Consider the following 25,657-nt stretch of genomic DNA (forward strand, 5'->3'; position numbering starts at 1 on the left):
TATTTAATCTAAATTGGAAAACAATTTGCACTTTGGGCATTTTCTACAGAAAACAATTCGCAGTTCAAGTTGTTTTGTATTAGTCAACCAAAAAAAAAAAGTAGATCCTTTCTTTGAGGTCTGTATTCAATTTGAACAACCAACTGTTGCTTCTTCTTGCCCCGCTGTAAATCTCATTCACATTAATCAACCTGCTCAATAGCATAAGAGTGCAAACTTCATCTTAAAGACACTATAGTGCTCAGGAGGTTTTCAAGTCTATGCACAATGACATGCAGTACCACGGCTCAACGATTACAACTGATCACTATGAGCTTATTCACTTGCAATAGAGAAGACTGATACACAGACCCAAGTACTGTCTTACAGGCAGAACTACTGGATGGTTTCACTTGTGCCATTTCCTATGACTTAGATACGACGCTTAATAGAAGGTTCACAAAAGTCAGCTTGTCATTTTTGCTTTGTCATTACATCCTGACAATAATACGTAGTTCAGATCATCTGTTGAAAAAGAATCACGTTCCTCTGCCTCCTCCTGGTGTTCCTAATGACATAAGGAAAACAACCAATCACAGCTGAGAAGTCTCTAACGGAGTGCCAATGATTGCTCATGAACTGCCGGCAAACTGTAAAACTAGGCAGCTCTGATCAATTATGAATCAAGATACTCTTTCGGCATTGCCTATTTATTGTTTTTACAATATATATTTAAGTGTACTGTTCAGCTATAACATGAGAACAGCGCTGCCTAGTTTTACAGTTTGACCGCAGTTCACGAGCAGGTCATTGACAGTGTTGAGATTGGTGCCGTAGGAAACTTGCAAATGCCATTTTGAACACTAGAAGGAGGCAGACTAACACGATTTATTTTTCAGTTATTCTGCCTCATGTCCTAGTGCCAGGCTGTAGTGACAGTTTCAGCAAATATGACAAAACATTTTATAATTTTCAGTTATCTCTTGAATCTTCTAAATAACTCTACATATGAGTCATGTAGCAGGAAGTAGCAGGAAGGTATAGTAGCCTTGAGGATGGAGACATGACTCTGTCATAGAGGCTGAAGTGGCAGGGTTGCCATACTGTATGTATTTGGATGTTGTGTTGACATCAAAATTGACTATATCTCAATAAGATTAATACCCAGCATTTATTTTACTTTCAATTGATTTCAATTCAAAGGATGTTTAGCCCAGTCCCATTCTGGTCAACAAATAGTTTCTCAGTCTTGCATATTATTTTAAACTATACACTAATTTACATTCACAGATGAGGCAAGCACAGACACTTCCACAGCCCTTTTAACTTGTCCCTGCATTGTGTACTAAGATCTCTTTTTATAAAATAAAAACATAGAAAAATAAGAGCATAGTTAATCTACACATCTTAGTTAATTTAAGGTTTTGCCAACAGATCAAAACGTGGAACTCTTAGCGGTTTGTCTGTGAGTGTCAGTTTTCATGAAGGGAGGGAAGAAGGGACTCTGTTGGTGTCGGCAGTGTGGAGAGGAGGTTCTGGTTCGAGCTCAAAGCTAATGTTTACAAAGGAGGCTCCAGACACTTCTGGCTGCTCCACAGTAGCAGGATGAGGATCACCCTGAGGATCATCCTGCTCACCTCTCCTTTGCTCCGCGAACCTTCGCTCCGCCATCTCAGCCAGATGGTTCTCCTCCTCTTCCTCCTCCTCCTGCAGGAGAACACCAGTGTTGCATTTAATACTACCAATAATTTTTTTGACAGTTGATTTTTGTGTTCTTGCGTGCCTGTGTACAGTAAACATGTTTAGGTTTGACTTAATTTATATTTACATATGAAATTGACAAACTCAAGAATGTGCATATGTCCTACCTCTTTTTTTATACGGTAGTATTCATCGATAGCATACTGGTATTTAGGAGTAGTGATGCCGAACAGCGAGGCCAGTCTCTCTCCCATGTAGTCACACACTTCAGGAAACAAACAAACACACACACTAAATAAACAGATCTTCCAACTCTTGGCACAGCTTTTTTTGTGATTATCACTTGGGGCGGTATATGAAAGGGACCAAAAACAACCAAATACAATTCAAGTATGACACAAGCTGTAAAATACATTCTGATACATCCTTGTAAAGCATGTCATTTGTACAGTTTGCTAATATTCCAGTATTTCTGCAAAGCATTTATAACATTTCCTAACTCCCTCTGTCTAAGAAAACACCTCTGAAAACTTGTGATATTTCGGAGCCTAGTAGGATGTGATTGGTCATTGCTAGCATGAATGCCAACTAAGACAGTAGATGATTTTACCTGAGATAGTGGAGGTTCCCATTCTCCACATGTGGAACCAGAAATATGGACCCCAGGTCAGTTTGGACTAAACACATATGAAGAGAACATGACAATTAGACCACACATCTGCTGGTCAAACAAAAAAGAAAGAAGTTAACCTAAGATTACATCCAAGCATAATTTAAAAGCATATTTTATACTACAGCAGCTGTGGAGTTAGTGATAAGAAACATCGGCCTTCATTGCATCTTGTTTTGAGATTAATTGCCCGACTGGAATGGATTTGGATAAATGCTTAAGAGAAGGGTTGCTCTAAAGCAAACTCCAGCCACAAGATATATGCCTTACAACTGAGGTTGTTTTAGTATCTGTAAGAGGCCTGATGGTTTAAGTCAAGTGACTCTAAGACGTTTTGATCTCAACCTACCGGATCTACAGGGATGACATCTCTCTTGACAGGCTCCTCCAGTTCCTCCTCTTCATCGGTGCTGTACTCCTCCATGGTCTCTCCACTGGCAAAGAAGATGGTCCTGCGGGGAACCTTCACCCTCCCTTGTCTCCCTGCAGAGTCGCCAATTTCCACCGTCTCAAAGTCTGTCGCCCCTCCTGTCCTCTGTCAAAACATTAAAAACATATGATGCCACGCCATTATTATTATTGATACACAGTATATTATTATTAGCTTTTGTTTGATTTGTAAATGAATAGCTAAGTGTTAATAAGCAAGGCACAAGCGCGCTAAACGGATATTCTCATAGAGTTTAGTGCACTCTCACACTCAGGGCATGTTTTGTCAGAATTAACTCATAAACAACAAATACATAACTAACGCTAACAAAAGCGTTATATGTAGTAATACGTTTTACCTCATTATGTAATGTAGCTAACTACACAGTAGATTAAGTAAAGTAAATCGTTCCAAATGTTATGATAGAAACCAGTCAACGTTACCAAGGAAAAGCACTGGTTCGTAAGATAACGTCAAGGCTACCTAGCTAGCTTACTTTAGCTAACGTTACTTTGTGTTTGTTAGCGGTTAACGTTAGCTTCTCAGCTAAGGAAGTAATTCCTAAAAGTCTGTTTTTATCATTTACAAACACGAAAAGTGGCGAAAGTAGTATCTCACGGACTAACCTTATCATTTTCCATAGTTTGTCCCAGTGAAACATTTACATTAGTTAAATATAACGATAAATCTGCCATCACAGTCACTTCTTCCACCTCACCGGGATCTGGTTGTCTGGTTACAGCTAGCACCACTTCCTTTCTGATTTCTTCAGAATAAAAGCTTTTTCAGCAAACAACGTTTTGTTTGACAGCAAAATTCAGCCCAACTGTTTTGTGGTAACTGTTCTGCACAATATGAATTCCCTTCCCACTTTTCAATAGAGAAATAAAGTTTACATACGCTCCTTAAGGAAGTGTTTTTTAATAATTGTAAGGTCAATAAACCAAGAAACAAGAAATAAACATTACACCTATTGTTAATCAGTTTTTACACATACATGTAAGCACAATCAGTGCACATCTCTAGAGAAAAATTAAAACGAATAATTAATAATGTAATATGTCAGACATTAGGTGGAAGTGAGACAAGAAGCGAGAAATCATACACTCCTTTGTATTTTCCATTGTTTTCTTCCTGGGATACAACAGTCATCTCAACCAGTGAAGGTGTTATTTTGAAAGTAATGAGCGGAAGCAGTGTATTACTCGTCCACGGCAGCTTGACAACTGTACCAGGGAGCCAGGCAGCCGTGAGGGATCCTCTTGTGGTGTTTTGGTCCACTGGAGCCCACTAACAAAAATGACAGCAAGGAAGTCTGGCTCACGACTGGAGACTGAGATAGAGCGGTGCCGTTCAGAGAGTCAGTGGGACAAGATACCGGAATTAGTACGACAGCTTTCGGCCAAACTAATATCAAACGGTAAGAAATGTGCGGGTTTCCCTGTTCGTCCATTCAGTCTAACGATACAAGGCCTTCTCCCTGGTCTCGTCCTCGGTACTTCCTGACAGCGGCACCCGATGCTGGGAAATGTCCAGCCCTGTGCTCTGGTTAGAGCTAGTTAGTTAGCAAAGGTCAAAAAAGAGACTTGCTTCATTTTCACAGGGGATTTTACCACCTTTGGGCAGTGTGCGTACTAAGATACTTGGATTTTAGGATATGGGGAACTTCGCTCAGTTCCCGTTGTCTAACGTTAACAGTTCTGTCTCGCTCTGCTCTCCCTTTAAGTGGAACTCAAACATACTAACACATATCTTTAAGTTAATTATTGTTGTTGCTTGACTTGTATGATAAACCAAGTACTTACTATTGACATGCACCAACAAACACCTTAATAGCAAAAGTACATAGTTGTTACACCTCTAAACGGGTGTTAACATGTCTTGCAGGGTGATGATACTGAAAGGAGAATATGATTTTAACATTTCCACATGTAGCATCAGGTATTTTTTTATTATGGTTTCGTACTGCAGTAGCTTCACTAACAGTTAGCTTTGTGGCTAGGATGGATGATTGCTTGCTAGCTGTCAAACAACTCCTTGATGATGCTGAAATGTTAACTGCACTAACGTCAATGTAACGTTACAGCTCTAGCTAACAAATATTGCCTCTCCCCAGGCAGTTCCCATTTTCTAACTGTTATCTGAACCAGCGTTTAAAAAATAAACTCTCATGGAAATAAAATCCAATCTGCCAAAACCCTGTGAAATGAACGCACCGCTATATGACGTCATGTGCATCGTGACGCGTTCATTTCCCGGATATTTTATAGTTTCCTTCTTGACCCTTTTGATGTGAAAATGAGCTGGCTAATGTGCAAACAGATAAAATGACTACATATAAATAGCATCATATTATCATATCCCATCTTGGCTCATGCATTTAAATGTACCTGTTGTTATTGTGTTTACATTGAGATATCACTCATGGTGGGTGCCCTGCAGTGGGCCAGGCAGGTTACTTCGGCATTCACATTTTCTTGTCAGTCAGTAGTCAGTTAAGCTAAGTGGCAAACAGGCAGACGCCTGTGTGGATGGACAGACTGTGACTGACAGCCAAAGCATGCTGCGGCATCAATCAGCGACTGGTTCAACTGAACTAACTCAGCGTGGTTTAGAAATGTGTGGTTTCTTAAATTAAGTTATTAACAAAATTAATTAATTATTAATTCATTAATAACTGGATTGTATTGATTGAATGTTGTGGAATTCAGTCTCTGCATTTAACCCATCCCTCAAGGGAGCAGTGGGCAGCCTTTTACAGGGCTCAGGGATCCAGATCTGACCCATTCGAGGGCACTGATTGGAAAACCTAGTACATGTTTTTTGATGGTGGAGGACCTGGAGGAAATCCATGCAAATATGCGGAGAATATACACACAGAAAGGCCCGGAACCCAGAGCCGTCTTGCTGTGAGGCCACAGTGCTAACCATTGAGCCACCATGGTGCCCTTTGTAGGGCAAGGGAAACTGCAGGCTTGTGGGATGATAGTCTTAACACGGGAATGCTGTTAGATCATTGTAAATTGTAAGCCAAAAATGAATGTGTAAAAAAAAACACCTGACCCTTAGAAACTGCCAGATAAAAAACAACATGAGAGGTCTGTTGACTTTCAGTGAAATCATTTTAGAAAGCTTTGGCATTATTTGGCAATCCAAAGATGGGAAAATCTGTAAAGATTTTCCCATCTTTATCTTAGTGAGAAATGTTTCAACACGCTATTCTCGCATAGAATGAATATGTGATTATTTTCTAGACTAAATGCTATAAGTTGTTATGTATATAACCAAAACCAAGGTTATCTGCTATTTTACAATTGTGGAAGATGTGAATGTTTCAGATGGTTTCTGAACACTATGAAAAATGCTGCCATCATGGAATGTAATTTGGCACTTGAGAGCTATGAGCTCTGGTCACTGACTGGGTTCAGTAACTGGATTACTACTCATTTCACCAGGTGAACCTCTAAACACACACAATCACATGGTTTAGAAGCTTGTTAAACTATAAGTAATTCCTGCTGGCATGTGAGCACAGCAGCATTTCTTCACATGAAGATTTTCTCACTAATTTTAGATCCCCCTTAGGTTGGCTGTAGACTTAACTCAGATTGACCTTCAAACCTTACACAGTGTTGCTAGATTAACCAAATAATGCCCTTAGATTAAGTAAAGATATTTTATTAATAATATTTTTTCAGATAATTTTTGTGTGTGTGTGCGTGTGCATGCGTAGATGACCTAGGAGAGTTGTTGCTGGGGGAATGCAAGCTTCAGACGTACCTGAAGGAGAACCCCATCAAACAGGGAGCCAGTCCCAGGGGCCAACGACCTAAACTGGTGGAGGTTAGGAAACACCTCACTGCAGCTCTGGACAGAGGAAACCTCAAGGTAACTATGGATGAAGATGGTAGACAATTGACCAATTGAATGACTTATTTTGTTAGATTCCAGTCACTTTTAGCAGTTGTCACTTTCTTTTTTTATTTATTTTACAAGTAAGCTAAATGGCAAACAGGCAGACTCCTGTGTGGATGGACAGACTGTGACTGACAGCCAAAGCATGCTGCTGCATCGATCAGCAACTGGTTCAACTGATCCAACTCAGTGTGGTCCAAAAATGTGTGGTTTCTTAAATCCAGTTAATTAATTGATTGATTGATTGATTAAGCAGTTGAGAGATAACTCTAGAAAGTAAAGGCCATTATTTATTGTCACATACATGTAGCGGAATTCATTCTCTATATTTATGTGGTTAATGCAAGCTTCTCAAAATCAGTAAATACAAATCTGAAGACAGAAACTCAACTCATGGATTTAAAAAGTCAAAATATTGAAAAAAAATAACATTTCATATGTTCTGTACAGGCCGATTACCTCCAGGAAGCCAGCCTTTTGATGGCCAAACTTTGCTATGTGGAGGGAGAATACACAGACGCTTTAGGTAGCTCACACACACACACACACACACACACACACACACACACACACACACACTCAAACCTCTGGTCTGGTTTATTTACTTGGGTTTAGTATTTGTTCATGTTCATGCCTTGGTATGTGTAAAATACTGGTGGACCAATAGATTTGTTAATTGATAAATAATTGATGTATTGGCAGGTCACTACAGCAGGGTGAACTTGGATGACATGCAACTGGGGGGGGCTCCTGTGTATAGGCTGTCCATGATAGCAGAGGCATACGCTACCAAAGGTATAAACAATCTTCTTTTTCTTTTCGTTTCTTCTTTTCTCACACCCAGTCATCATTCTATGTCTCAACAGCCATAAGTCAAGTCACCCCAAACTCTGCACTGCTGCTTTGCTCCACATGATGGCAGTACTGTGTCACTGCTTATTATCAACAGTGGAAAAAACTGTACTATGAATAAATGCACACAGTCATACATCAGGCATCTCTGGTTGCCCTTGAATAAAAGATATTGAGTTGTCATTCTAGTCTTCATCCGTTTCACTTAATACAATTTGCATGGACAGTTGGTAACTCAAATAACTGTTGCCTGTCATTTATGATTGAGAAGATATGAATGCAATGACTTTACATTATTTATTATGTTTGGAGGCACAAAGCAGATCGGTTTGAAAACTAATCATCATTAGGAGAAGATAATCATCCAAGTGTCCAAAAAGAAACTACACCAAACACTCTAGCGGAAATATAAACTTGTATATACTAATGGTTTGAAAATCTAAAATAAATAACAGATAATTAACTCTTTGTTTATTTTCTTTCACCCTGAGCACTCTTTCCCTGTCCCCCCTCAGGGCTGTGCCTAGAGAAGGTCCCAGCTGCCTCTCCATCTCTATCCAATAAGAACTCTGGCTCCCCATTGTCCAATAAGAGCACAACAGACCGGGAGCAGGAAATCATTACCTGCTATGAAAAGTCTGGTGACATTGCTCTGCTCTACCTGCAGGAAGCTGAGAAGGTATATGTTTGTGCCATGTTATTTTCTATTGCATTGTTTTTGCTCACCCAATATCTTCTCAGCACCTGGACTTCCAAATGCTCTGCCATCCCTGTGGGTGTGTGATGAATACTCTGCTGACAGTGTGCAAGTTTGACTAATGCATTACCACCCAAGAAAGCCAACTGGCAAACAAATCTCTTCCTTTTTATTTGGAGAATATCTAAGAGGACACACAGACTGAGCTGGCAAACAACAGTAAACTGCAATTAAAAAGTAGGAGGGTACAAATTAAACTATCCCAACAAAACAACTATAATTAAATTCCTGGGAAATATATTCTATAAATGCTTCTCTAAAAACTACAGAAAATATGATGCTATAGGTTTGAAATAAGGTGTGATGAGAAAAGGACATCACCCGGATAAAGTCACCAAGTATCGATGTGATGTTGAGTTATAGAAGTATTTAAAAAATAACATAGTTATACCATAATAAATACAGTCCTAAACCCAAATATACTTACTTTACTGTTTTGAAAATTCTCAAAACGGAGAAGCTGTAGCCAGAGATTATATTTACGTTTTTTGCTTTAAAAAAGACGATTTAATTAGCAAAATAGTTGCTAACTAAAAACTCAACATATTGTTTCAGCTCTAGTGAAGTCACATCTTAAGTCCTTTTAGAAATATTAATAGAAATAGAAACACCGTACATGGATGTAAATGTTGTAAATAAACGTCATGTGATCGGACAACACATTTAAGTAACTTTTCACCTCACTATAAATGCCACACAAACTTAACAAGCAGGTTTTAGCAGGTTTATTTGTCAACCATAGCCCTATTTTATACTCCTATCATAACTTCTTGACAATGCTGAAAAACTAATTCAACACAAGTAGCAGAAATGTAGACCAGTTACCAATAGTGAATTAAAGTAAATTATTCATGCAGTCCCACTTTTACATGTTGTACTGGCTGCAAAAGACAGAAATATGATAATCTGTGTCTTGCTTAATTAACATTTCTCATGCATACATAAATTAATAAAAAAGGCCACTGTCGAATTTGAAATGGTATGAGTGACCCAATTTGAATCTAAGTGTCATAAAATTACACCGGGCCTAGTGTTTCCTCTGAGATTTTAGATGACTAAGCTATCAGCTGAGCATCAAACATGAAAGCCAACCTTTTGCGCTTATACATATAAGTTTACCGCATTGACAAACATTTACAGATAGAAGTGGGATTTCACACATTCATTTAGGTGAGGGAGCTTTCAGGCACAACCTCTTTTGCAATTTTGTGTTAACGGCTGTATTCCTTTATTCATCCCTGTCTGTTTCTGCAGGCGTTGTCAGCAGGAATTCAGAACCGCAGCCCAAAGCCTGGCCCGGCTGCTCAGGACTTGGAACTGGGCTACTTCCTGGAGACAGGCCTACAGAGAGCTCACGTCATCCACTTCAAGAACGGGTAAGAGAGGGAAACGGGTGGTGGTGGATAGATAGTACGGGAGAGAAAGGAAAAGAAAAGAGAGAGACCAGAGAATTGCCTGTCCGTCTCTTCAGAACTACACAACAGAGATTTTTAAGAAAAATACTAAACATATTTTTTTGTATTTACACTCCTCTTAAACTTTTTTTTCTAGTTTAGAAAGGGCGCCACATGCCCAAACAGAAACTACAAATAACCCTTTGTGGGCATTTTCTACCCACTTTATAGTGGTTGAAGCAAAAAAAGTGTGAACACAGTTAAGTAGCAACATAGGGCAGCAGAGAGTAGTTCCTACAGTGTTGTTGTTGTTAAAGTACAGCAGGATAGTTTTCAAGTAAAAAAAGAAATAATCCCTTTTCATTGGACTGGATGAAATCTGTAAAATGTCTCCCCAGTGGTAGCTCATTATTTCTGCAATGGCTCCACTTAAATGTCAGCAGAGGGGAAGAGCGGGCACGCATATATTGTAGGTAATGTAGAAGTTCCCTTTTCACCCACATTAAATTCTGGTGTCTAGTTTTTTGACATCACCACATAGGAAGTATTGAATTCAAACTTGAAAAGGAAACTAACATCACTTTGCATTATATTTGACCGTAACAGTTGAAAATTGTTTTCATCTTGAAGTTGCCAGCATGCACAATTGCGTAGCGCCGCATGAAAACATCAAATATCCTGAGACATGTGAGAGTTAATGTTAAGGATGTATTTTGCTTTACAACACCACCTTAAGACTGGCTTTTTCTGTGTCATGCTGCAAACTGGCAAACTTGTGGTCCAAAGAAACATCTGCTAGTCATGCTACTAAATATGTACTTATTCACTGACTCACACATGGATAGAAACGTGAAAATGTTTTGGACATAGTATGGATTATGCACATATTTATGTTTTGATGCATCTTGCATTCACACATACTGTACACACACTACAGACTCTGACAAATGTCCTTCTTCGTGCTTCCTCACTACATTGCCATAGCAACCTGACACGAGGCGTGGGCCGGTTTCGGGAGATTCTTCGGGCTGTTGAGAACAGAACCACCCAGAGCTTGCGCATGGTGAGGCATGGGTTGTGAGGTTGGCTTTTTTAAAAACAAATACTTGTTTGCTTTCTTGACGAGAGTTTGATTAGGTTTTAGCTGGTTGCCTGGCAAACTCAGAACGTCCTCTTCCAACCCCAAACTTCTGTGCTTCGGTTATTGTGCAGATTATACAAACTAGATATAGCGTGTTAAGTAGGGGCTTTTTACATGTGCTGTTAGAAGGATTCTGTTAACTTCTGACCAGGGCTGCTCAATATGAGGAAAATATCTCATTGCTATTATTTTGACTGATATTGCAATTGCTCTGTGGCCACAAAGGGAAGCCAAACAGCATTCTTCTGCACACACTGCTCACACTGCCATGATACCGAGCTGGATTGAAATCAGCAAAATCTCTTTAAATCTTTAGAATATCACTTGTAAGCTAGAACATCGCTGCAGCACCACAATACTTAATTCAGGATTGAATTTTGACACAAATATTTCACCCCACTGCACCTGATTTGGATATTGCACTAGTCCGTACTGAGATTTTGATAAAATTTAAATTAATTGCACAGCCCCACTTCTGACACAGGATAGCTGTTTGCCCCTGTTTCCAGTCTGGAATAAGCTAACCGGTTAATGGCCCTAGCTTCAAATTTACCAAACAGTGTTATGAATATTTCTTCTCTAATTCTCAGAATAGATTCAGTATTTGATTTTGTCTGTTAAGGATGATAAAAGAATCCCGATGACAGTCGGTACAAGGGTAAAATCACTAATATAACTGTACTCTTGTTTTCTAATTATATTTGAAGCAAAGTAAGCCCCAAAATAAACAGATTGCTGAGTACCTTTGCCAAATGTGCATGTGTGTGTGTGTGTGTGTGTGTGTGTATGTGTGAATTCAGACCATAGCCAGACAGCTTGCAGAGATCTTGCTCAGGGGAATGTGTGAACAGAGTTACTGGTCTCCTCTGGAAGACCCACCTACTGTGTCACCATTGGATGATCCCACACGGCAAGGACACACTCTCACCAAGAACTACAGCCTAAGCCGACGCCCACGGGTGTACTCGGGAGAGAAGTAAGTGATAGTGTTTGTTTGTTGATGCTAAAGTTGGAATACTGTGGGGAAATAGCCAGCACGCTCTAAAATTAAACTGTTGCCAACCAGTCGCTCCATGTCCTCGTTATCACTTTATTTCCTAAATTTTTTTCCTTTTCTCTTCCCTCTCATCCTTGTCCAACTCCATTTTTCTGACTCTCGGTGCGTGTCTCTCTTGCAGTCTGTTTTGCCCTCAGGAGAACACAGAGGAAGCTTTGCTGCTGCTGCTCATTAGTGAATCCATGGTAAGACACAAGAAAAATATTTCACAACCCTCTCAGACTAGCTGTGTATCCTCAACTCTTGTGCTGGAAACCTTGACATAGTGCCATCTTTTTTTTTTTGTGTGTTTTAGGCTAACCGTGATGCTGTCCTGAGCAGAATTCCCGAACACAACAATGATCGTATTATTAGCCTGCAGTCGGCCTCTGTGGTGTATGACCTGCTGACTATAGCTCTGGGCAGGAGAGGGCAGTATGAGATGCTGTCAGAGGTGAGTAATTCCTCTGTGGGCTGCAGAGTCACTATGTGTGTTAAGTGTTAAAGCCCACACCCAACGTAAAATCACACTTTTTTTCACATTCATTTCCCTACAATAAAATAATTCTCTAAAGTGGCTGTACAGCTAGGTAAAGCTACTAGGTAAAGGTACTATTTAAGCAGTTGCACATTTTGTTTTTCCATCCTGTATATATTCAAATATTTGTTCTTATATTTTTCTTCTAATAATAATAATAATAATAATAATAATAATTATTATTATTATTATTATTTGATGTTAATTGTATGTATGTATATTGTATCCTAGTATTTCATTTATATTTAAATTCTGTGCTGTATGACTGATATATGTTTGCTGCTGTAACACCATCATTTTCTATCTATATACCATAACAATACTTTTGTCCTATTTATAATGTGTCCAGTGTTTAGAGAGAGCCATGAAGTTTGCCTTTGAGGAGTTCCACTTGTGGTACCAGCTCGCCCTGTCACTAATGGCAGCTGGGAAATCAGCTCGTGCCGTTAAGGTCCTTAAGGAGTGTATTCGTCTGAAGCCTGACGACCCCACCATCCCACTGCTGGCTGTTAAGCTGTGTATCGGACCTCTGCACTGGGTAAGACCCATCCTGCCATAAACCCAAATGCAGCTAGTTGCTTAAGCATCTTGGCAGTTCTCAAAACTTTTTGTGATGTTTCCTTTTTAAGTTACCATTCTGTGCATATACTAGTAGATATTTCAATTTGCTCCTCTGTTAATTGCTTCCCTTAAACACCTTTTATTTTGTAAAGAAACATCTCATTTTATTCCATCTCTTCTCTTTTTTCTCTCCATTCTCTCTTAATATATGTCTACATACTCCCACAATCCAGTTGGATGAGGGGGAGTGCTTTGCTAAGATGGTGATTGACATGGGGGAGAAAGCAGCTGAGTTCAGAGCCAAAGGCTTCTTGGCCATCGGGCTGGTTTACAGCCTCAAAGCCACTGACGGTAGGTCTCTGTTTGTTTGTGCTCTTGTACGTCCCTGACGACAAACGATGATAATCAGGAACACTTGGTTTCTTCTTACTTTATAAGCTTTAGGATAAAGATTTCAGTTTTTCAGAAATGTTGGCGATTGCCCCCTTTCTGCCAACCTATTGTGATTCATGACAACATGGAATGCAAGTCACATATCTCATGTGAATCTGAAAAAATACACAAGACAAGTGCATGCATCCCTTCGGTCCCTGTTATCTATGTTATGTTTTCACATTTAGACACATCAGAACTTCAAACGTTACATTAAATATTGTTGTATGACTCCACTGAGTCATACAACACTTGCACATTGTGTATTATTGTATAATTTGCATTCGGCCTATGTCTTTCTATCCTTGACTCTGTCTCCCTGCGTCTCTTTAGCATCATTGCGAAGCACACAGGAGGAGTACCAGAGGAAAGCTTTGGGAGCCTTCCAGAGGTTGGGACTGAGCCATGCTGCTTTCTGTTTTCTCTTTTACACCCACATTTCCCTCAGAAGGATTTTGTCACTGCACAAACTGCTTCTCAGTCTAAGAAAATATAAACTATTTTGAATTTACCACCTAATCAATCCATTATATTTATCTTGCACAGTTTGTCATCTATGTACAAAGTATATGACCTTGTATACTTTCCTTAGACAACTTGCGTCTGTAAATATGTTCTAAATGTGAGTGTTATATTGGAATAATGCTGTAACACGAATATACTTTAAAACATTGATAGTATTTGTTCCTCCTGAAGATTAAGAGTGTGACTAATCATGCACAGAGCATACCACAAAATTGTATCTATAAATAAGGTAAAAGCTCTTAATGGTCTTTAAGGGATAGTTTAGATATTTTAGGTGCTAAAACATGTTTAGCTGCTGCTCCCGTCCACATCAGGACATTGTTTAGCTTCTATGCTGGGACTCCTGCCTGCTTCTCCAAACTGGGGGCGTACTGACTTCTACTGTAGGTTATACACCGACTATGTATAAGTACCTCATACAACCCTACTTCAAATAATCTAAACAATCCTTTCAATATACACACTGCATAATTTACAACATTGTTATACTGCTGGAATATGTCCTCTTTTTTTATAGACCATCAATATGCTTGTTAATATGGTGTTAAGGTGTCTAATTGTGTCTAAATGTTTAAATATTCTGTGGTTTGATTTCTGACACGCTCTATTACTTTGCTGTCTTTACTACCCTTTTACTGTTCTGCTATTGCAGCGACCCAATTTCCCCACAGCAATCTTTAAAGTTTCATGTAACCTTAATTCACTTTTTATTCAGCATGTCTGAACACACCAAATCGCTCTGTCTTTCTCTGTAGAGCTCAGAGTCTGTCTCCTACTGATCATCTAGCAGCCTTCTACTTAGCACTTCAGCTTGCTGTGTCCAGACAGGTAACACAATCTTTAGTAATAACACCTTAAAATCACTATGTACATATATACCTATATACATACAGTATTTGTCACTTTACATAGTGCTTATTATCCTAACTGTAGTAAAACCTGTAGTCTGTGTGTGTTGTGTGTGTGTGTGTGTAGATCCCCGAGGCACTAGGTTATGTACGACAGGCGTTGCAGCTTCAAGGGGATGATGTCCACTCCCTTCATCTGCTGGCCCTGCTGCTCTCTGCTCAGAAACACTACCACGACGCTCTGAATATTATAGAGATGGCTCTTTCCGAGTACCCTGAGAACTTCAAGTAAGACCCACATGCTTCCACACCATGCTTTCATTTAAAGCACATACAAAAATTCATCTTTTTGTGTGTTTATGTATTTGTGTATTGTAGTCTGCTGTATACCAAGGTGAAGTTGGAATCGATGTGTAGAGGACCGGAAGACGCTCTGCTCACTTGTAAACACATGCTGCAGATCTGGAAGAGTTTTTACAACCTTACCAATCCCAGGTACACACACACACAGACACAGACACAGACACAGACAGACAGACCGACAGAGTGTCATTCATTCAAAATAGTAATTAAATCAGGTTGCACCATTAAAACGTAAAGATGTCTTAGCGACTAAAAACTTAATATGTAATGTGTAAATCAGTTGCAGAAAAACATCTCCATCCGGTCAAAAGCAATCATCTCTGGGACTCCTGGATACCTCACCTGGTACAGCGTGCGCCCCTTGTATACAAATGCTCAGTCCTTGTGGCAGCAGCCACAGGTTCAACTCTGACCTGCGACCCTTTGCTGCTTGACCATTTCCCATCTCTTTCCCCTTTCACATCTTTAGCTGTCCCGAGTACTAAAGGCCTAAAATTCACAAAAAAAAAAAAAAAAAAGCATCATTTCTGTAAATGGGAAGTCTCTTTAGCATCACACACCAAAATTAATATTAAACTTAACTGCTAATTCTTTGTAAATGTAGGTGTGACGTTTTATTTACGTTTAATTTATATACATACTTAGATATATGTGTTTCAGGATAAGGGCTGCACAATTAATCACAATTTCATCAAAATCGAAATCTGGACAACTTGCAATATCCAAATAGCATGGGGCGCAACATTTGTCAAAGACAAAGTATGTGTCAAACCATTCTGAATTAAGTGTTGTGGTGCTGCAGAGACGTCCCGGCCTAGAACTTGTATCCTACAGACTAAAGAAAAATCTTCTTTTAGTACAGATCCTTGCAAAAATCACCAAATTGATCATTCTCTCCAATATCGTGCATATCGCAATATCAGTCAAAATAATTGCAATATTGCAATTGCAATATAGATATGTTCCTCACATCGTGCAGCTCTATTCAGGATGATGCTATTCAGTCATTTAATATAATGGTATTAGAATATTTTATAATTTAAAATATAGTGTTTTCTTTTTTTTAATCGTCTAATCTTGTTAAACAGTTGTAAATCTCTTAGTAAACACTTTCATTACAACTAGGCTGGTGTGCTGACAGTAACTAAGAAAATGAATGGTTGTACTGTTGCTTTTGGAGACCATGTGTGTATATCAACCCAGGCACATGTTTGTGTGGCAGTGATTCTGGGCGTGGCAGCAGTCTGTTGGACCGAGCCATAGCAGACAGACGACAGCTCAACGCCATGACTCTGCCTGACTTCAGTGACCCAGAGACTGGTAGGTACACACACGCTCACAGTTGTGTTCAATGGTTTTCAGTAAACAATTCACTTGTCTCATCTAATAGTGCCTCTAATATCCTTTTTATAATTTGAACATCACTGTCAGTTGTGATTTAATTATGAAAATTGAATCAAGAGGGAGATGTTGCTTCCTCTACCTTGTTTTCATATTGATCCATTCTCCCTCAGAGCTTCTGATATCAAAGGAGAACCTTTCCCACTCTTTGTTTTATTGACTCCTGCTCCAATATTCTTAATTTCCCCCCACCCTCCCATTTGTTCTGTTTGATAAGTTGCTTCTTTATCTAGGAGTTATTATGATAGTATTGGTCACAATTATAAACTTTCTAACGTGAGATATTTTTAGAAATATTATTTTTGTTGAAATATTGTAAAAATATTGTATGCCGGTTGAGAGCCAGTATGTATCTTCCCTGTCTTTATTCCTTGATTAATTTAACTAATTTCTGTTTTATTTCTTTTGTTTGTTTTAGTCTCAGGTTCTTCCTCTTCTCACTCTGGTTTTGAACCCGTCTCCCCCATCTCCCCTGTCTCCCCCTCCTCCCCATCCACCATTTCCACCCTCTCCTCTCCACTGTCCTCTCCTTCTTCCCCTGTCTTCATCCTCCAGCCTCCTCCTCTCCCTCCACAAAAACCCCCATCTTCCTTCCCTCTTCCTCCTCCACCTCTTCATCCTCCTCTTCCTCCTCCTCCTGCGCCCACCAAGACCAGGACTCACTCCTTTTGCAACCACGCCACTCTCCGCCAGCTCTCCTCCAATTGTAATCCGCCGCCACGTCCTCTCGGCCTGTAGCATGGTGTGGAGAGTGATCTAAAAAAATACACCACGTTTTTGGGAGATTGGCTCATTGGTTAACTTGTGTGTTGAGTTATAAGAGCTTTCCCAGTATGTTTTTTGCTCTGGTGTTGGTGGTGCTAAACCATTCAGAAACTGAAAAAAATACCTCACTGATGCAGCTTATTCTGGCTTTTATAACATTATACTCATTTCTTTTTAATTTATACATTTTATTAAATATCTCACCATACTAAATAGGAAAGCATTATCATAATATTAGTTTATAATATGATATAATAACATATTTTGTTGCTATTCAACAGTGAGTTCATGATTTTTTTTTCATAGAATATTAGTAAAATATTACATTGTTGAGACTGTCCAGAGTTTCTCCTGATAACGGGGATCAGTTTTGTCTACCAGTCCCAGGTGCTGCTGCAGTCTTAACAACATTTTACTCAGCCTGTTCTCACTCAGATTGTAGACAATGTGAATCTTAAATTAAACTTAAACTTAAACTCAAGCATGAACAATGAGTTTAATACTAAACTGACTAACCCTTGCAAAGTACTGGGCGTGCTTCAGTCAGGCCTAAGTCTTAGTCATGCTGTAAATCTGTCTTAACTTTGGGTGTGGATTAGAGCCTTGATGGATGGTGCTGCAGTTGCGTTGCATTTTTGCAACTCAGGTGAACTGACTCACTTGATACACGCGTTTAAACTCCACAAAGTCTAGGTTGATACGAGATGTTCAACATCAGCTTATATATATGTATGTATATATATATATACATACATACATACATACATACATATAGTAAGTATAACTGAAAATTTCTTTTACTGTCTCTTCACTTCTATCTGCTGTTCCTTGGCCATTTGTCTCTTGTTTTTGTTATTTATTTTGCATCCTCCTCTTTTTTCTCTCTCGCTCTTTGTTTCTGGGAGGATTTAACATTTCAGCCAAGATTAATGTGTCTCGTTTCCTGGTTTCAACCTTATGTTGTCTCCCTTTGTTGCCATCTCTTCTACTAATGATGTTTGTGCTGGAAAATAACTATTGCTATTATATGCTATTGAGTTACATCATTTAGCTGCATAGAAAAATCACAATTCATTTTTCTCCAGAACTCCCAGTCCGCCTGAGAACAAATTACATTATTTCAAACCATGACATTAAGTCCATCACAATAATCACAATTACTGTAAATGTGAGGTGACTAGATCCTTTTGTTACTGTTTTAGCATACTACTTTGATAAGGGAGCACTTAGTTTTTGTGTGCATTGTTAGTCAAATAAAACACTTTGTGAGGTATCTGTGGTGCAAACATCTTATTTAAATCCAAAAGTTCTAAATGCATGTTACTCTGCACTACTTCATTTTGAGAATACATTTGGAAATTAAGCAGTGCAGAATATTTTCTATTTTAAGCAGTGCAAAGTATTTCTCGTACAGCTAAAGAAAACTGTCAACAAAAAGGTTTTGTGGGTTATCAAGTAGAAAAGGTGAGCCTCTTGCATACAAGTAATGGTGCAGATTTGCGGGAAGGTAAGCATTTATTTAAACAGATTACAGCATAAGTAAGGCACGCATGGAAGCAGCTTGTCTCACGTGATGAAGTCTAAAAGGCTATTGTGAAGAATAAATACCTCACCCTGCTCTGGATAGGATTTGGATATTTCTTCTCTGTCTCCTCCTCCTCTTCAATCATTAACAATCGTCTTTCTTTTTTTTTCCTATCCATCCTTTTTTCAAGGCGGCCTTCAGGAAGCTAACACTCTTGGTTTTTCCTCCATGTTTTCTGTTTGTAAGTAGCCATCAAACCTCCATCTGACATTCCTTTTCCTAGCTGTTATTTTATCCATCTTTTGTTCCCACTTCCTTTTTCTCAATGAGGTTTTTGATATATGTACAATATCTGTATGAAGAAAATATGTACATGTATCCTCGGCTTTAACTTAAAGCCTGAAGCCAGTTTACAGGAGATTTGTACTGAATTTTCTAACAAGTTGGTGGTCTAGGATTTAAAGGAATACAACGACTTAAAGAAATATCTCTCCAAAAACAGTGTTGTGCACACACATTCTTCAATTTATCAGAACAAAGCAATGTGAAAGTGTTCAGGAAACAAACTGGGTTTTTCTGGAAATCTTTTGAAAGGCTTTACAGCATATTGAGTTGTAAAAGGGAGATGGAGGTACAATTTCTGACATGTTTATACTTCACAGTAAAGCAAAAGAGAGATCAAATGCTTACAGAGCAACACCAGAAAAGAGGGGAAAAAGCAGCTCCTTGCATGTAGCACTAATGGTCAGTGAAATGGGGCCGTCGTATTGACAAATACTGGCACTGACTGTACTTACGGCATGAGAAATAAGTTATGAATTATCTTAATTGTTTTTAATAGTTTTGGCATAATCCAAAGATGTCCGGCAAACTTGCTGAAAAGGTTGAATAAGGGAATCAATAATAACATGCCCCATTGATAATCTTGTTTGATGGAAAATGATGTATTATTTTCACCACTGTGCATCTCTTATCAAGATTTAGTGTACATCCTCTACGCAGATCAAATTATCTGTTTGTCATCCTGCCACTGTTGAAATGTGCCTTACAGTGGATAACCACACACTCACCACTTTATGCTTTGGTGATTAGTGGCATTTTCCGGTAGGTCAGTGTATTCCTTTAATTCAGAGCAGCTTTACAGTAGTGCATGTGTTGCTGTGTTAATTGTCCACATTTTAGGCACTTAAGGAAGCTTTCATGAGTAGTCTGTTAGAAAATGTGTAAATTTCACTGAGTGAAAACTTGTTTCTAATATTAAAAAAAAGGCTTTGCAAGTTTTATTTATCATATATTTTAATTTTACAAATACTGTTGATAGATTTACTTGAATATTAGGGGCACAAAATGGTATAAGTGAAAGCAATCCATATAAAACTAGAAGGGCACTTTGAGAGCGCAGACCTCTGCCAAGCCATATGCCCCATCTCACAATGTTACTGCGCTGAGACTTTTCCCAGTCTGGAACTAATTTTTTCGATTGTTCCAACACCCCATAAATGCTGCACAAATGCCCTATCTCACAATGGTAACGAAAGTGAAAAATCATTTGTGTGTCCGCCCCTTGATTTGGATCTGCTTCAAAATGCATTTGGTCCATCCTTGACCCATGCTACACCCTCCGACCAAGTATTGTGAATGTCGGGACCGTAGTTTTTCTGTAATTTTGCTGACAGACAAACAAACAAACCAAAAAAATGGTAAAACCGAGTTGAGCACATAACCTCCTTGGCGGAAATAAATATGTAGAACCAATTCTGTTCCTATTTCTCCAACTGTTAGACGGACTAATCACTGACTAAAGAACACTTTTACTGTCAAGGCCATGTGTCTTACCATTAATATAATGTATAAGCCTTGCAGTGCATTTATAAATAGTGTATTCAGGAAAGTAAAAGGGGTGGATATAAGGGAAAATTGAATAGAAATAAATGGGTAGATTGATGAAAAGCTTTACATTTACAGTGAGTTTTCTTTTACTTTTGAGTAAATTTGCAGACCGATTAATTTGTTGGGAATGCTTTTGAAACACCCATAGAGTTATTTAGAATTTACGAGTTTAGTTTAGGGAACAATACATGTCCTGTTTCAACATATTGTAACATGTTTTAATGTGCTGCACTTGGCTGGGCCTCTGCATGCTGCCATCTAATACAATAATACTTAACATAATCCCTTAGGCTGCTCAACTTCAAATACTTCAATTTTACACATAGGTAGTTGTTGTCCCTTTACACAAAAAAACACAGTATAGTAGCAATGTAGTGAGAGGAGGAAGAGTATAATGGTAGATCTGAATAATAAGAGAAGGGTGTGGGAGATGTTTAATTAAAGTGAGGCTTTTATTCCAGCGAGCTGCAACGATCAGTCTTTTTTTTTAAAAAGCACATGTTATCTATAAAGAAATATTTTTTACAAACTTGTTACGCTACCACAGTCTTTAGCGCTGCCGTTATATTTATATTTTCCAATCTTTTTAGAAAATTCATCTATCAGTATCTATGTTTTACTGCATTTAATGAAGGAAACAGAAAAATCTCTTTTAAAATGTTAAAATGGCAAAAGCTGTTCTAAAAATTTATCAAAATCTAAATTGCATGTAGAACAGATCATAGTGGATTAAGTTGTCATTGAGTCAATATTTCTCAGATTTACCATTTTACATCCTGACATTTTAGACCAAATCACACATGGAAAAATGGAAAGAATGTTTAGAGGTTTCTAGATGTTTTGACAAACCTCAAAACCTTTTAAAAGAGTATCATTCTATCAAAAAGAATATGTATGACAACACGCAATAGATAAGTAGGCAATACAATATAAGTGGCTAGTCAATAACATTAATATACATGTTTTATGTAACATTAGAAGGATATGATAATATGTGGAAAATAATATTGGAGTTGACATAGGTTTTGGTTTATACATATGTGTTTTGCTTTCACAGATCTGTAGTGTATATCTGCAATAATCTTGTAATTTAAATGCAGAGACAAAATCTGAGACACGCTTCTTTCAATAACTAATCAGCAGAGTGCAGATTGATGCAGTGTTTATGCATGATGGTGCAGAACATAATTCATTTTAATCTGGTAAATCCAGGGCCATAGCACTGTGTGTTGTTGCGTGTGGAATGCTGTGGACTGATTAAAAGCTTTAGTGCAGGAACAGGAAACTGTGTGCCAATGTGGGCCCAGAGTTTTGAGCTTTCAACTGCACCTGAACACTCCAGATTACACTGATAAATTCCTTGTTTCTGTCTGAAATTGTAGGAATCAGTGAAATCTGCTGTTGTGTTTGATTGAATTAAAACCCTTATGATGGTTCAATTCTTTCCCTCCAGGTTCAGTTCATGCTACATCTATCGCTGCCAGTCGAGTAGAGCAGGCTCTGTCTGAGGTAGCCTCCTCTCTGCAGAGCAGTGCCCCCAAACATGGACCCCTGCACCCCTGGATGACACTTGCTCAGATCTGGCTGCATGCAGGTATGCACACGTACATAACGTTACACACATGAAAGTGCAAGAGCCCCCACGACCTGACCACAGCCAAGTAGTTGAAGATGGATGGATGGATGGATGGATTAAAACAGGGTTGACAGAGCCAGAAAGGCTCAATGAGGTTATGACTGTGTTTTTTGTCTCACCACTGCCACATAAAAAAACATTGTTAAAACATTTATTCTGATGTTACCTTAACATTCACTAGGTGGTGGTGTTATGTTAAAATAAAGAATGTCTGAGACTTACAGTGAGTTCAGGCTATCAATCTCCTATTGTTGCCATGTCTATCTTGTTTCAGGTGGTTGTGATAAGGTTAGGTTATTAAGTTGAACACCTAGAAATATAGTGACACATCAGTCAACAGACCTGTAAACATACAGTAGGTCCTGTAATGCTTTGTTGACTATTTGTTGGTAAGAAGTAACCAATAAACTAGTAGCTAATACTTCTTGCTGTAGGCAAATCGTGTCATCATTGCGTATTAGAATATACTAGACAATTTGGGACTTCCCCAAGGGTTTCTGAGATAAATCTGAGTGGTCAGTAAACAAAGCGATAAAGAAAAGAGTCTTTTAGACTTAAATACTTTGATTTTACTTTGATCTTTTTTATTTTCTCATGAAATAGTACTTAACCTTCAAGTATGTAAAAGTACAGTATACTTTCATTTCTTTAGGCCTTTAAAATCCTCCAAATAAGACAAATCAGATAAGGAAAAATCATAGCTGATGACCCATGTTGAGACTAAAAGGTCTAAACATGTGATGTGATATTCACAAGTAGTCATTCCTTCAATTTAACAGCAGCAGATTGAATTACCTTTAAAGTACACTCAAGCCCTGATTCTAATTACTGCATCACCAGCAATCACAGACATAAGAAGACTAAGGAGTATACATAAACAAATGACAACAGACAACACACACACACACACACACACACACACACACATAGACAAAGGTTGTTTTTGCACCTGTTTATCTCTGCTTCCTGTCAAAGGGTGGTCATTTCCAGCTTGGCGACACGGCTAATATAATCATCCAATCACAGGACAGACAAACTCACAGACAGTTCAAACTCATTTTCTCTGTCTGTCTCATTCTTTGTTTGGATTTCTCTCTCTCGCTCTCTCTTGTACTATACTGAAGTCATTAGGTGACCTTGATACTGAAAATGTTTTTTTGTATTTATGCTATTTGAGAGAGACAATTTGAGTTGTGCTTTCTCACTGCTTTTTCTTTTTGCAAAAGGTTTTCTCCATAAATAAATGTATGTTTGTGTCTCTTAATTTTGATATGTTGTTTTAGTGTATGAAGTTTAAAAATGTTACATGAGATGTTGGAGCATCCTCTTCGTACCACACACCAACAATAGCATTTATGGGAAATGCAGTCTTGGTTTTATGAGTTTGAGGCTGCCAGTTTTATTTTCACTGTTATTTTGCTTTCAGAAATTATACCAAGCTGTCAGGTGATTTGACAAAGATACTGATGTTGGAAAACTGCTGCAAACCGCACATTTTAGTCAAACAAAAGGAAACATAGTTAAACCCTTACGTTTGCAATCTCTCCTCCCTGTCTGTGTTTCTCTGATAGCCGAGGTGTACACTGGAATGTCGAAACCAGCAGAGGCCACGGCCTGCACGCAGGAAGCCTCTAACCTTTTCCCCACATCCCACAATGTGCTGTACATGAGGGGGCAGATAGCTGAACTGAGGGGCAACATAGACGAGGCCAAACGCTGGTATGAAGAGGCCTTGTCCATAAACCCAACGCATGTCAAGACCATGCAGAGACTGGTAATACGCAAAACACACACTCTCTAATGTTCTCTTTCTGCTCTGTCCTTGTGTTTGATCATTTGAGAACACTGTCTGTACAGCCAGACACCGCAGAGTGTGTTTTATGTAATCAACCATAATCCTGTGGGACTGCCCTGTTAAACCATCTGTGTAGGGGGGAACAATTTTCTGTTCGCTCATCCATGTCTTTCTTACAGGCTCCATCCTAATTGTAGAACTATACTCTCTGCCTTCTGTTTATGCATTTTACCTCACAGAGGGCCATCCCAAAATTGGTTATTGTGGACTATAAAAGTCTCTGTGCATCAGTGCTGACTTACCCTACTCCACTATCCCCAAATGGAATAAATTAATCAAAGTGTTTTATTATTGTGTCATGCATATATAAGTATGTGCAGAGTTTACAAGGCACATCAAATTCATATAAGACAGATCCAGAATTAAGTCTACATTAACAAACAAGCCTACAAAAAAAAGAAGAAAAAAGGGGAAACCAAATTGAGAGATTTTTTCCAATCAGACTTTCAGTCCTTCATGTGGGAACAAAATATATAAATTATTCATAAATGAGACATCCGAATAAATACTACCTAAATAATTTATCTTGACTTTTTCTCTAGGCTTTTGAGACAAATAGGATTTCAGGGTTTTAGAAACAAAATCATCAGTATGCACAATACAAAGGAAATGAGACTCACTATCTTGTCTTGTTTTCCAGCTGAATATGTTAGAATCTGCCAACCTCAGTGGTAAGAGGAGGAATACCAGTTCTCAACTGTGAAACTAGAGGACTTTCAATGAAAGACATGTAACATATGATTCAGAGCCATACTTTTGTTTGATATGCAAATAAGTCATTAATGTTGGTCAAACGTGAATCAAAGCTTTCTTTAAATGAAAGTGCTGCAGAAAGGACAAAGCACATGTTGAGTCCTTCCTGAATTACATACATTTAGAGGGAAAAGGCTTGTAATATATGTGAATAGCTGAACGAGAGACACGTGGGTTGCTTCTCATCTTCCCTGAGTAGACAGGGCGGAGGAAAGGGACAGTTCAAGCCATTTAGGAGATTTGATTTGCTGCTCAATCATCATATATATACATACACCTGTTATAGAATAGGTGGCTCTATTATAAATAATGCAGCTCTTTGCTTGATGACCTGTCAGTGATACCTTCAGTCAGTGGTACTTTATGCAATAAAACACAACAATAACGCTAGTAATGTTACTCTATTCACACTACCAGTATGACTGCAATGCACAGCAGTAAACATTTATCACAACACAATGACTGTCAGCCTACTAATGTTCTTCCTCTCTTTCTTCCTCTCCTTTTTCTTCATTCTATGTGTCTCTAATGTCCTTAGGGTCTGATTCTTCACCAGCTGCAGCGCTACAGTCTGTCGGAAAAGGTTCTGAGGGACGCTGTTCAGGTCAACAGGTGTGTGTGTGTGTGTGTGTGTGTGTGTGTGTGTGTGTGTGTGTGTGTGTGTGCGTGTGCGTGTGCGTGTGCGTGTGC

At 38.6% G+C, this 25,657-nt stretch overlaps 2 protein-coding genes across 2 annotated transcripts in view; one reads left to right on the forward strand and one right to left on the reverse strand.

Moving 5' to 3' along the window:
• Window positions 1–955: 955 nt before the first annotated feature.
• Window positions 956–3,620, reverse strand: fam177a1 (family with sequence similarity 177 member A1). Its single transcript, XM_034858953.1, has 5 exons — window positions 3,407–3,620; window positions 2,700–2,885; window positions 2,291–2,357; window positions 1,848–1,945; window positions 956–1,686 (listed from the first exon to the last, which is right to left on the reverse strand). Exons 1-5 carry the CDS (start codon window positions 3,473–3,475, stop codon window positions 1,459–1,461), a joined length of 648 nt encoding a protein of 215 aa, XP_034714844.1. The 5' UTR covers window positions 3,476–3,620; the 3' UTR covers window positions 956–1,458.
• A 350-nt stretch (window positions 3,621–3,970) lies between these two features.
• The window catches only part of ttc7b (tetratricopeptide repeat domain 7B), a 27,508-nt gene continuing 5,821 nt past the window's right edge, over window positions 3,971–25,657 (forward strand). The window contains exons 1-22 of the mRNA XM_034859163.1: window positions 3,971–4,200; window positions 6,514–6,668; window positions 7,146–7,221; window positions 7,398–7,490; window positions 8,063–8,226; window positions 9,559–9,680; window positions 10,683–10,761; window positions 11,640–11,815; window positions 12,018–12,081; window positions 12,192–12,329; window positions 12,763–12,951; window positions 13,208–13,325; window positions 13,740–13,797; window positions 14,687–14,759; window positions 14,907–15,067; window positions 15,158–15,274; window positions 16,365–16,462; window positions 16,962–17,249; window positions 19,024–19,074; window positions 22,177–22,317; window positions 23,931–24,133; window positions 25,506–25,601. Of these exons, the coding sequence (XP_034715054.1) occupies window positions 4,080–4,200; window positions 6,514–6,668; window positions 7,146–7,221; window positions 7,398–7,490; window positions 8,063–8,226; window positions 9,559–9,680; window positions 10,683–10,761; window positions 11,640–11,815; window positions 12,018–12,081; window positions 12,192–12,329; window positions 12,763–12,951; window positions 13,208–13,325; window positions 13,740–13,797; window positions 14,687–14,759; window positions 14,907–15,067; window positions 15,158–15,274; window positions 16,365–16,462; window positions 16,962–17,249; window positions 19,024–19,074; window positions 22,177–22,317; window positions 23,931–24,133; window positions 25,506–25,601 (2,781 nt within the window). The 5' untranslated portion in view covers window positions 3,971–4,079. The remainder of the gene's footprint in view (window positions 4,201–6,513; window positions 6,669–7,145; window positions 7,222–7,397; window positions 7,491–8,062; window positions 8,227–9,558; window positions 9,681–10,682; window positions 10,762–11,639; window positions 11,816–12,017; window positions 12,082–12,191; window positions 12,330–12,762; window positions 12,952–13,207; window positions 13,326–13,739; window positions 13,798–14,686; window positions 14,760–14,906; window positions 15,068–15,157; window positions 15,275–16,364; window positions 16,463–16,961; window positions 17,250–19,023; window positions 19,075–22,176; window positions 22,318–23,930; window positions 24,134–25,505; window positions 25,602–25,657) is intronic.

Source organism: Etheostoma cragini, chromosome 20 (genome assembly GCF_013103735.1).
Source record: "Etheostoma cragini isolate CJK2018 chromosome 20, CSU_Ecrag_1.0, whole genome shotgun sequence".
Lineage (NCBI taxonomy): Eukaryota > Metazoa > Chordata > Actinopteri > Perciformes > Percidae > Etheostoma > Etheostoma cragini.